Source organism: Ovis aries, chromosome 2 (assembly GCF_016772045.2).
Source record: "Ovis aries strain OAR_USU_Benz2616 breed Rambouillet chromosome 2, ARS-UI_Ramb_v3.0, whole genome shotgun sequence".
Taxonomy (NCBI): domain Eukaryota; kingdom Metazoa; phylum Chordata; class Mammalia; order Artiodactyla; family Bovidae; genus Ovis; species Ovis aries.
Window position 1 is genome coordinate 143612343 of NC_056055.1, and position 12881 is coordinate 143625223.

At 40.1% G+C, this 12881-nt stretch overlaps 1 protein-coding gene across 5 annotated transcripts in view; it reads left to right on the forward strand.

Annotated features, from left to right (window-relative positions):
* The first annotated feature begins 245 nt into the window (after positions 1-245).
* Positions 246-12881, forward strand: part of TTC21B (tetratricopeptide repeat domain 21B) — a 94117-nt gene continuing 81481 nt past the window's right edge. For 4 of the 5 annotated variants that reach the window (XM_004004638.6, XM_060411116.1, XM_060411117.1 and 1 more), the window contains exons 1-4: positions 246-359; positions 5855-5984; positions 6074-6184; positions 10748-10914. In XM_004004638.6, the coding sequence (XP_004004687.3) occupies positions 339-359; positions 5855-5984; positions 6074-6184; positions 10748-10914 (429 nt within the window). In that variant the 5' untranslated portion in view covers positions 246-338. Of the gene's footprint in view, positions 360-5854; positions 5985-6073; positions 6185-9163; positions 9297-10747; positions 10915-12881 lie in introns of those variants that run through there. The other variant, XM_060411118.1, reaches the window with a different exon arrangement.

A 12881-nucleotide genomic window follows, 5' to 3' on the forward strand; every position in this document is an offset into this window, starting at 1 on the left:
ATTCTTTAATTGCTCATCCTGGGCACCCCCCTCCCACCGCCCTCCTAGGGTCGTTTCTGCGTTTGACCTCTCTACCTCCCGGGCATCCGGTGGGTACGGCCCCCTTTCCCCTGCGCAGCCCTCCCTCCAGCTCCCCGCCGGCGCCTGGACCTGCAATCCCTGCCGCGAGGGCCCGCCCCCTCACACTGGCAGCCAATGGCGGCTCGGGTCCGCCCCGCCCCTCCCGCCGCGTCCCGAGCGAGTTTGGGCCTGGGCGGCAGGGCTGGAGCCCCTGTCTCTGCTGTTAGGCTTCGGCAGGCGCTCGATCAGGAGGCCTGCGGCCTGGCCTTGGAGAAGCCATGGACTCGCAGGGGCTGAAGGTGAGCGGGCAGGACATGCCGCGTGTTGCTGTGGGGGGATGGCGAGGGGCTGGGGGGCGTGGGGAAGCGCGCCGACCGGGCGAGGCCGTTGTTACTTGCTGTGCCCGCTGCCCAGTCTGGCTGGGTGTCCCCGTTTGGGGCGCCGGCCTGTGATTTACATCACCTGCTCTCCCTCCGCCGACCCTGCTTATATGCATGTCGGGCAGCGTTCCCCACGCGCTGCCTTCCGAATTGCCGTTAGTGTGCTTGTCCTACTCTGCTGGTCGTGTTTACTTTTTTTGTACCTTGTTTGCACATAAGGTTTTTAGTCACTTTATGACACCGAGTGCGACTCCGAGGTGCGATTTTTAAGGACTCCAGCAAACTAGTGTCAGCAATCCCCCAGCGACAGTAAAGGAGCAAAAAGATTTTATGAAATCAATTAAAGACATAGGCTTGAAAATGAAGTATTAGGGTGATGGTCGGACACGACTAAGCGACTGAACAAAAACTTCTCTGTTTATCACTGATGCATCTCTTCGGCAAATATTTAATGATCCACTTAAGAAATGATGATACGAAAACAAAGATATGAAACTTGGAAATTAAATAAGTTACTTTTTAAGATCATGATCTCCATTCATTTGTTCACTGATTCCCTTGTTCAACACATGTTGAAGGAGGGCTCACTGTGTGTGTCCAGTGGAACTGGGGATAGTAATGAATAGAACAGTCCCCGCCTTCATCGATTTTATATTCTATTGCTGGCGAAAACCTTAATTAAATTAATTCAACAAATGTTTATTGAATGTGTCCCATGTGTCTAGCATTGTTCTAAGCCCTGAAGATAATAAACCCTGCAGATAATAAGCCCTGCAGTAATAAAGCTAAGAAAAACCCTCTCAAATTTTTCTACATTTGAGGAGGGGAGGAGTTAGTCCATAAACAGGTGAATGCAGTGTGTAGCGTGTTTGCTGGTGATGAGTGGATGGAGAACACTTAGCCAAGTGATAGTGTCTTTTGCTTTTTTGTCTGAAACTTTATTTTCCTGTGGAGCTTTCCCCGTCCCTGTAAATTAGTTCTTCAAATTGCCACCTAAATGAACTTTTCAATAAAAACACTTCTCATGCTAAAAAGTGTTGATTTTAGCAAGTTCTAGTCTTAAGTGTCATTACTTAGACTAGAGAATCAACTCAATAGGAGGTCCTTCTTGACCCCAGCTTTTTCTCCAACCTCCTCTTCTAATTATCTCTGTTCTACTTAAGCCTCTAGAAATGGCAAACTTTCTCTATAATGGGCCAGGTGGTACATATTCAGGCATTATCGACCATAGCGTCTCCGTGGTATCGAGTCTGCCGTCATAGCACAAAAACAGCCATAGACAATACTTAAGCCAATGAGCGTGGCTTTGTTCCAATAAAACTTTACTCACGGACACTGAAAGTTGAATTTCATGTAAGTTTCATATGTTATATTTTTCTTCTTTTCTTTCCTCCACCATTTGAACATGTTGACTTGCTGGCTGTGTGAAAGCAGGCAGCAGGCCAGATGTGGCCCATAGGCCGCAGTGTGCCAGTCCCCGCTCCAGCATACAAGGATGGTTTTAGTCCTCTCCATCCTCACCCGGTCCCGGTGAATCATGGCTTAATTCTGCCCTCTGTGTTGTCTGAGTTCCTCTTTTGGCCGACTTCCTTATGAATCATGAAGAGGAATAGGTAAGAGTATGTATGTAGGAAGTAGGAGTTTGTGAATAGAATCAGTTTCTAAGTCCTCCCCAAGAATTTTACTCTTCTCTCCTCCCATACCCCAACCTCACTCTCCTGCATTCCCAAAGCAGTTTATAAGCTCTTTTCTTGCATTTGCTACACTACTTTTCAGTCTTTTAAAAACTTTGTTTTATTGAAGTATGGTTGATTAACAATGTTGTAGTTCTAGTGTACAGCAGAGTGCCTCAGTTATAATTAACTGAGTTAATTCTTTTCCATATTCTTTCCCATTGTGGTTTATCACAGGATATTGAGTGTAGCTCCCTGTGCTATAGTAGAGACCTTGTTGTTTATCCATTCTCTATATAATAGTTTCTGCTAACTCCAAATTCCCAATCTATCCCTTCCCTGTCTCCCTTCCTCCCTGGCTACCACCAGTCTCTTCTCTCTGTCTGTGAATCTGTTTCTGTGTTCATTTGTGTTGTATGTTAATTCCACATATAAGTGATATCACATGGTATTAGTCTTTCTGACTTCACTTAGTATGATAATCTCTAGGTTTATCCATGTTGCTGCAAAATGGCATTTTTATTATTAACATTCCATTACGTGTGTGTATATACATGTACTACATGTCTTTATCCATTCCTCTGTTGAGGGACATTTAGGTTACTTCCATGTCCTGGCTATTGTAAATAGTACTGCTGTGAACATTGGGGTATATATGCCTTTTTGAATTACAGTTTCCTCCAGATATATGCCCAAGAGTGAGATTGCAGGATCATATGGCAACTCTATTTTTAATTTTTTGAGTAACCTCCATATTGTTTTCCATAGTAACTGTACCAACTTACAGTCCCACCAACAGTGTAGGAGGGTTCCCTTTTCTCCACACTCTCTCCAGCAATTGTTATTTGTAGATTTTTTTAATGATGGCTGGTGTGAGGTGATATTTCATTGTAGTTTTGGTTTGCATTTCTGTCATAATTAACAATGTTGAGCATCTTTTAATGTGTCTGTTGGCCATCTGTATGTCTTTGGAGAAATGTCTGTTTAGGTCTTATGTCCATTTTTCTATTGTGTTGTTAGGGTTTTTTTGTTGTTGTTTCTGAGTTGTATGAGCTGTTTGTATATTTTGGATATTAAGCAAATATTTTCTCCCAGTCCGTAGGTTGCCTTTTCATTTTGTTTATGATTTCCTTTGCTATGCAAAAACTTTTAAGTTTGATTTGGTCCCATTTGTTTATTTTTTCTTTTATTTTTATTGTCTTGGGAAACTGACGTAAGAAAACAATTGATACAGTTTATGTCAGAGAATGTTTTGCCTAAGTTCTCTTCTAGGCGTTTTATGGTGTCATGTTTATTTTTTAGTTTTTAAGTCATTGAGGTTTTTTTGTATATGTGGTGTGAGGTTGTGTTTTAACTTCATTGATTTACATGCCACTGTTCGGCTTTCCCAGCGCCACTTGCTGAAGAGATGGTCTTTTCTCCATTGTATCTGTAACTCCAACATATTCTTAACTCCTTTGTTGAAGATTAATTGACTATAGATGTGTGGTCAAATAGTCTTTAGATTCTAGTCTCAGTTGAAAATTTTAAGCATTTCTGGGGCTTTTCTGGGACAAGAACCATGTCTTCTTCGTCTTTATAGTCACTGTACTTTGTCCAGTGTCTGGCACTCAGTAGATGTTTTGGGACTGGACACTCTAACCTGAACCAAGACAGTAGAAACTGGTGCAGGGAGTGGGGAGTAGACTAGAGCAACAGAAGAGCCTGCTAACTGGTTGGACTTAGGAGGACTATGCAAACAGGAAGAGAGAACTTCTGACTAGGTGTCTGGCTTGGGTGGTGGAGAAACTGAAAACAGAAATCTGGAGCTGCGATGAGAGGTCTTGACACGTTTTTCTGTTTTGTTTTTGTTTTAATATCAACATATGGAGTTTGGAGGAACTTCCCCCCCCCCCCAAATAGGGGGAATTGAGTATGATAATTCAATTAATCCTCATGATAACTTGTAAATGACTACCAGCGTTTTATCAGTGAGCAAACTGAGGTGCCGTCGGATAGACCAGAAATTTGAAACCAGGTCTTTTTACTTGAAAATCCAGGTCTTTTTACTTGAAAATCCATGTCCTTTTTATGTGATCATGCCCCTGCCTTTCAGGAGAGTTATATAGGTGCTTAGCAATACTAAATGCTGAACAGAAAATCAAATAAGAGGATATTAAAAGTGTCCAATTCTTTGCTATCCTGTGGACTGTAGCCTGCCAGGCTCCTCTGTCCATGGAATTCTCCAGGCAAGAATTCTAGAGTGAGTTGCCATGCCCTCTTCCAGGGGACCTTCCCAACGCAAGGATCCAACCCGAGTCTCCATCTGAGCCCCCAGGGAAGCTCCAAAAGTGTCCTTAGTTGTGGCAAACCAAAAGGTCACTCGCAACCTGAGGGAAGTGGCTCTGGAGGAAACCTGCGCTCTTCTGAGGTGTGCTGTGGGGGTCTTGGAAATGGCATCTGAGTCACGCTGTGAAGAAACCGTGGCTGAGACGGGAGCAGAGAACGGCAACCGGAGGAGGGAATCATAGTGAAGGCTGCGGAGGACGTTTGCCTGACTGTTCTAGGAAAGCTCTCAGACTGTAACCCTCCAGAAACAGTAGACTGGGGGGGGTGGGGGGGAGGAGCTGTATAGCCACTCATCTGACCCCTGTCCATGAGTGCTTCGTTGTGTTTCTCACAGATGAGCCAGCCGAAGAGTCACACTAGACAGGTATGGAATGGCCTGAATTGGTTCGCGGAGGTGAATCAGGTGTATCTCAGTGATGGGGAGTATGGAGGATGGTTTCCCTCTTTGATTAGGTTGGCAACTAAGCCTTAGATAAGATCCTGAGGAAAACGGTATGAAGCATAGCTGGTAGTGGGCTTCCCAGGTGGCGCTAGTGGGAAAGAACCTGCCTATCCGTGCAGGAGACATTAGAGACACAGGTTTGATCCCTGGGTTGGGAAAATCCCCTGGAGAAGAGCATGGCTACCACTTGCCTCCAGTACTCTTGCCTGGAGAATCCCATGGACAGAGGAGCCTGGGGGACTGCAGTCTATGGAGTCTCAAAGAGTCGGACACGACTGGAGCGACTTAGCATAGCTGATAGTAGTTTTCTGCCTTGTATATGAATAACATAATTTTTATTTTTTTATTTTATTTTTTTTTTAGTTTTTTATTTTTTAAATTTTAAAATCTTTAATTCTTACATGCGTTCCCAAACATGAACCCCCCTCCCACCTCCCTCCCCATAACATCTCTCTGGGTCATCCCCATTTAAAAAAGCCTGAAGAGAGTGAATTCCTTAAAAAAATAGATTCTTTGTTTTACTGACATTTATTTATTGTGGAACTCAGAAAACATAATCTTTGACAGTAAATTGCTGGGTTTAATAGGTCGTTACTTTGTGATGCTACAAAAACAATATAGAAACGAAGTATTGTTTGTTTGGTTGTTTGAAGAAACCTATAGTCTGACTATAGAAGCCTCTGGTCTTTTTTCAACTTTTTTTTGTAATTGAAAGTACTCTGACTTCAATATTGTTAAGAAAGCATTTAGGAGAAAAAGACTGAAATTATTAGAAAATATTGTTATTTTAGTAGTCTTATGTTCATTGTGTTCTATGTTCCTTAGTACCAAGTGCCAGCCTTTAACAATATTTTAAGGAACTTAGAAGAAAAAATACAGTACGTTTTAGATTATTCAAGATCTTAGATTAATGCCTGCTTGTTAGAGTATTTCAGAACATTGGAATCTCTCTTAACTTTATTTCCTTTTAGGCTTTGATTAATTACTACTGTCAGGAGAGATATTTCCACCATGTGTTACTTGTTGCCAGTGAGGGAATGAAGAGCTATGGCAGTGACCCAGTCTTCAGGTTTTATCATGCCTATGCTACATTAATGGAAGGTACGTGCTAATTATTAAGCACTCCCACAAGTTTTAAATTCTTGTTTTGCACCAAGAATAATTTTTCACCTTGTGGTTTTGATTTTCAGGTAAAATTCAAGAAGCTCTTCGAGAATTTGAGGCTATTAAAAACAAACAAGATGTATCACTTTGTTCTCTAATTGCACTGATATATGCTCATAAAATGAGCCCTAATCCAGGTATAGTATTTAAGTAAAATGCTTAGACTGTTTTTTCTACTCAGTTTATTTTGATTTTTGTCAATTACCTTAACCTTCAGTCTGTTCATACTGTATTATATATTGTCTGTGGATACTATTAATATCATATTTGTTTTATCGTCCTAACAAGACCTTAAGTTTATTAAGCACAAGAAATATGAGTCTTCTCTAGCTTTCATATTTCTTATATCCTATGGCAGAAGTTTCATTAGTCTGTAGGTATTGTTTGAATTAATAGAAAGGTGACTGTGTATTACCAATGGTTAAACCAAAAAAGGACCACTCAAAACAGGCTTATACCTAAATTATTCTGTAGCAGTCGACTTTAACTTGTGTGCATATATAGTTAAATGTGTTTTCTCTCTTCTACTATATCTTAAGCTTCTTAAAAGCTCTTATATCCCCCAAGGAGGTTAGCTCTTTTTAAGATACTCAGTAAATTTTTATCCAGTATTAGGTTGGGAGATATGATTAAGTTATATAAGGAACTTTATACATAAACCGGCAATTAAAATTATGTGAACTGTCTTAATATTTAGTGTATCTTAATGGCTGAGGTAGAACAGTATTAAAATTTTAGATAATAACAAAGAAATAATATTGTATTCATCCATACATATCTAGTAACAGCTAATAGCATCATAAAAAGATCTTGTTTCAAGTAATTGGACACTTACCAAATGTCATAGAATTTTTTGAAATAATAGAAAACAGTTTTTTCTTAATTAGAGTATCACTTACATCCTTCCCACACATATACGTGTACAAATCAATAAGATGTTATTTAATATGTTTATCTTCTAAACAGATCTAACAACTAGATACTTTCTGCAAGGGACTGTACGAGATAAAGCAAGGGGTTCTCAACCTTAGGGTGGTAGACCAGTACCTCCTGTCAGATCAGTGGCAGTATTGGATGAGGAATAAAATGCACAATAGATGTAATGCACTTGAATCATTCCCAGACCAGGCCCCCCAAGTTTGTGGTAACATTGTCTTCCTGGAACTGGTCCCTGGTGTTGAAAACATTGGGGACTGCTGAAGAGGAGCCACAAGAATTGTAAGACGTGATCTGCAATATCAGTTTATAATTTAGTTGGGAAAGAAAATGTTAAACCTACAGAGATTAAATGCTAGTGTTATTATTAAGTAAAATGATACAAAATAAAACAGATGAATCCATAATTAATTGAAAATGGCATGTACTATTTATCCATAGCAGTAGGCTGGGAGGGTTTTGTGGAAATGGAGATTGATCTTGTAGGGTTTGAGTATAAAGCATATTTGTCAGACAGGAGAACTTGGTGGGCAGATATGTCAAAATGGTTCAGGACTAGGCTGCTCCCTGGATCCCCTTTCTCTGTGCTCCAGCAGGAGTGTGTATAGCTGCAGCAGAGAATATGCATAGGAAAGCTAATGTAGTCAGTTCAGTTCAGTCGCTCAGTTGTGTCTGACTCTTTGCGACCCCATGAATTGCAGCACGCCAGGCCTCCCTGTCCATCACCAACTCCTGGAGTTCACTCAGACTTACATCCATTGAGTCTGTGATGCCATCCAGCCAGCTCATCCTCTGTCGTCCCCTTCTCCTCCTGCCCCCAATTCCTCCCAGCATCAGAGTCTTTTCCAATGAGTCAGCTCTTCGCATGAGGTGGCCAAAGTACTGGAGTTTCAGCTTCAGCATCATTCCCTCCAAAGAAATCCCAGGGCTGATCCCCTTCAGAATGGACTGGTTGGATCTCCTTGCAGTCCAAGGGACTCTCAAGAGTCTTCTCCAACACCACAGTTCAAAAGCATCAATTCTTTGGTGCTCAGCTTTCTTCAAAGTCCAACTCTCACATCTATACATGACCACTGGAAAAACTATAGCCTTGACTAGACGGACCTTTGTTGGTAAAGTGATGTCTCTGCTTTTCAATATGCTATCTAAATTGGCTATCATAACTTTTCTTCCAAGGAGTAAGCATCTTTTAATTTCATGGTTGCAGTCACCATCTGCAGTGATTTTGAGCCCCCAAAAATGTAGTCAGTAAGCCTAAAAAAAAAGTAACAAAGTATTTTCTTCCTGGAAATAAGTTGTCATTTAATTGGTTATTCCCAAGAGTACTGGTTCTGTTGCAAAATGTGATTTCCAGGACACTAAAAAGATGGAAGCAGAAGTATTGTTTAGAGACACCGGAGTCCTCACTGGACTTTGTATAGATGATGCTGAGTGGGCTTGAACTCAGGAGAGGCCCAGAAACCTGTCAGTCTCCCTGAGAAAGGGCCTAGATTGTACATTCTTCCTGAATATTGATGAAAGCCCTGGTTATGAAAAGGCTGTGATGCATTAAGAACTGGAGCTGATATCTGGCAAGAGCCAGCTTTGTGAGCTAACTGATTCTCCACTTGATGGAAATGTAGGCAGGAAGGTGCAATGCCTGCTTCTCCCCTGATAAGTTCTGTTTCTGTATTACGACTATTTGATGAAAACTTCTGAAGGTGTTACATGGGCGTGTTGGGCAGAAGGGATATCTTGTCAAGCAATCTGGCCCTACGGAATGCGATTTTGTTTCCTAAATTCAAAAAGTTGTACCTTGGTAATCCTTCACTTAAATTTGTATCACTAGAGTTAAGAGGAAGAGTCATGTACCTTGCCTTGGTAGCCATTTCCCTCAACTTTCACATTTCTTTTTTCTATTACCTGACTGATCCACATTCTGATTCGACTCAGGATTTGGATCTAATTAACATTTGTGTCCTAAGCACATACATAACAGATTAAATAGAAGCGATTAGAGTTCTAGAAGTCACTCAGTCATGTTGGACTCTTTTGTGACCCATGGACTGTAGCCTGTCCGGCTCCTCTGTCCATGAGATTCTCCAAGCAAGAGTACTGGAGTGGGTAGCCATTCTCTTCTCCAGAGGACCCTCCCGACCCAGGGATTGAACCCACGTGTCTTGTTTCTCCTGCATTGACAGGCAGATTCTTTACCATTAGCGCCACCTGGGAAGCCCATTAAACTATATAAGTGAAGTCGCTCAGTCGTGTCCGACTCTTTGCGACCCCGTGAGCTGTAGCCCACCAGGCTCCTCTGCCCATGGAATTCTCTAGGTAAGAATGCTGGAGTGGGTTGCCATTTCCTTCTCCAGGGGATCTTCCCAACCCAGGGATTGAACCCAGGTCTCCCGCATTGCAGGCAGACACTTTAACCTCTGAGCCACCGGGGAAGCCCGTTAAACTATATAAGTAGCAGTAATTATACCACTTTTCATTGGCCTATGACAGCAGCTTGACATATGTTTTAGAATTGGATTAAGAATTAGGGTAATTTGACTACTAGTTCTGGATTTTCCCTTAATAATTGTCCTATATTAGAGTCATTACTAACTTTTTTTTTATGTCTTGAGAATGACATAAACTGTAGAATGGCAGTGTGGTCACGGTAGTCATTAGCTACACATGGCTGTAGAGCGTTTGAAATGTGTCGTACTTGATATGAATTTTAAATTTAATTAATTTACTTTTACTGGTAGTTGATTCAGTTGTTAGAAATATGTTTAGGATAAATATATGATTGTGTTTTTTCCAAAATAAATTTCATGAAATCTAAGATATATCAAGATTTCCTGAAGAAAATTTAGCATCTTAATTGAGATGTGCTTTGTGTAAAGTGCCTATCAGAATTTAGAAAGAAGGAGAAGAAAAGGAAATTATCTTCTTAATTTTCAAATCCAAATGAAATGATCATTTGGATATATTGGGTTAAATAAAATATATTATTAAAGTCAATTTTACTTCTTTCTTTTTACTTCTTTGTAGCTACTAGGAAATTTTAAATTACTTAGTTCAGTTCAGTTGCTCAATTGTGTCTGACTCTTTGAAACCCCATGGACTGCAGCATGCCAGGCCTCCCTGTTCATCACCAATTCCCAGAGTTTACTCAAACTCATGTCCATTGTGTCAGTGATGTCATCCAACCATCTCATCCTCTGTCGTCCCCTTCTCCTCCCGCCTTCAGTCTTTCCCAGTATCAGGGTCTTTTCCAATGAGTTGGTTCTTCGCATCTAGTGGTCAGAGTATTAGTTTCAGCTTCAGCATCAGTCTTTCCAATGAATATTCAGGACTGATTTCCTTTAGCATCAACTGGTTGGATCTCCTTGCTGTCCAAGGGACTCTCAAGAGTCTTCTGCAACACCACAGTTCAAAAGCATTAATTCTTTGGCTCTCAGCTTTCTTTCTAGTCCATCTCTCACATCCATACATGACTACTGGAAAAACCATAGCTTTGACTAGACAGACCTTTGCTGGCAAAGTAATGTCTCTGCTTTTTAATATGCTGTCTAGGTTGGTCATAATTTTTCTCCCAAGGACCACGCATCTTTTAATTTCACGGCTGCAGTCACCATCTGCTTTGATTTGGGGGCTTGCATATTTCTTGCATTTATTTCTACTAGTGTTGCTATAAAGAGAAGAACTATATTCTCTGCTGTTAATCATCTGACCTATCATAAACTCTTGATCTAGAATTTAATTTTCACTTAATGTGTTTTTCCCTCTCCCAGATAGAGAAGCTATTCTCGAGTCAGATGCCAGAGTGAAAGAGCAGCGTAAAGGAGCTGGACCAAAAGTTTTGTACCATGCAGGCTTGTTTTTGTGGCACATTGGTCGGCATGATAAAGCGAGAGAATATATTGACCGAATGATCAAGATATCAAATGGGAGTAAAGAGGTAGCTGATTTTCTTATTTTGAAATAGTATCATTAAAGAAAGCTTAATGTTGTTTATATATCCAGTGGTATTCTTTGTTATCGCCCACTCTATGCTCACTTTATAAGTAACAGCTTTATTTCAATATTTTATAAAATTCTGGTTTTCTTAGGTTGCTTTTTTTAATGCGGTCTATTAGCTCTTGATGAGACCCCTTCTTGCCTCCTTCCCTCCCTTCCTTCCTGTCCTTTCTCTTTCCTTCCTTCCCACTCTCCTTATCGAATTGCTCTAGGTACAGGGCACCTTTGTGTGCACTGTTAATAGAAAGATAAGAAATGCATAAGCTTTACTTTCATGAACGAATCACCTAGCAGTGTTGTAGAGCACATACCCAGTTAATATTATGAGAAAATTGACAAATGGAATGAGAAGAGTGATTAAAATGTGCAGGGAAATATTAGTTAGCATTTATTGCTCATTTACTTTGTGCCTGGCACTATTCACCCATTACATAAATGTTAGGAGAATGAAGAAGAATTTCTTGAAGGTAGTAGTGTTTGAGGTAAAATTTGAAAGATGGATACAGTTTCCAGCAGCAAAGCTTATGGAAAAGGGAATTAGATATACCCAAATGGGAGATAATACGGAAATAAGGAAAACAAGGAGACATGTAGATTCTGGGTACAGTGAGAACCTCACATCAGACCAGAGTTTAGGGTAAACAGAAGAGAATGGAAGAAAAGGTTGGAAAAGTAGATTGGGACAAATTGAAGGATCTTGATGGGTAGGTACAAATATTTGTGTCTAATTTGATATGCATTAAGGGTCATTGAAGATTTTTAATCATGTCAGTGATACTTTAAAGTGAAAATTCAGAATATGAATTTAGCAAAGGTTTACAGGATGAACTGGCCTGGGAAGAAACCAGAATGCAGGCCCCTTTGCAAAGGTAGTACTTCCTGCCAAAGGTTTTAAGGATCTACACTAAAATTATACAGTGGATAGGGACTTGAGAATTATCAAATACCTGCAGGAATTTACAGCTTATTATAAATAGTGCAGGAAAGATACTGAGGTGTCAGATATCAAGGATGTCTCTCTGAAGTTTTAAGCCTGGACAATTCAGAGACCAGTTAAAGTGGATAGAAGATACATTGGGATGAGAAGGTAATCTTGGAGAGAGATGATGTGTTTGCCTTTAGACGTGCTGTATTTCAGGCACTGGCAGAATAGTGAGATGGAGACAGTAGATGAACTTTTGGAAAGAAGAGAAAAAATTAGAAGAGGTGTTAGACTAGAAATAAAGGTTGGGAATCATCCACAAGTTTGAAACAATTCAAATAAGGACAGTGATCTAGTGAGTAGAAATAGCATTGTTTAAGAATTCTTACCTGGGAGGGGAGTTCAGGATGGGGAACATGTGTACGCCCATGGCGGATTCATGTTGATGTGTGGCAGAACCAATACAATATTGTAAAGTAATTAGCCTCCAATTAAAACAATAAGAATTCTTACCTGTCTTTTCAGGTATAATACAGGGAAGTAAATATGATCTTAGTTGAAGATTTAGAAGATTTGGTAATTCGCCTAGAATTTTTTTTTTTTTTTTTACAAAGGAGCAGATTTCATAATTTTTTAATTGGCATTAAAAAGAAAAATAATATACGAGTATCCATCTTATTTCTAATCCTATAAACCTTACAGCCCATTGGCTTACTAACATTTTTGAAGGTAAGTATTCATGACTGCTTCATTTTTAAATTTCTGAGGGCATTTTATCCTTTTTTTGAATCTCACTGAACTAGTCAAAGAGAATGAGATAGTTGCCAAATTATCTTAATATTTACTAAATGTGCAACAAGGAACTTCTTCCTCATCCTATTTCATTTGGTCTGTTTCCCCCAAAAAAGTAACAAATTCTTATTTATATACTGAATTACATGTTTAACAATTATTAATAATAGTTTATTTAAAGAGCCCCATGAAAG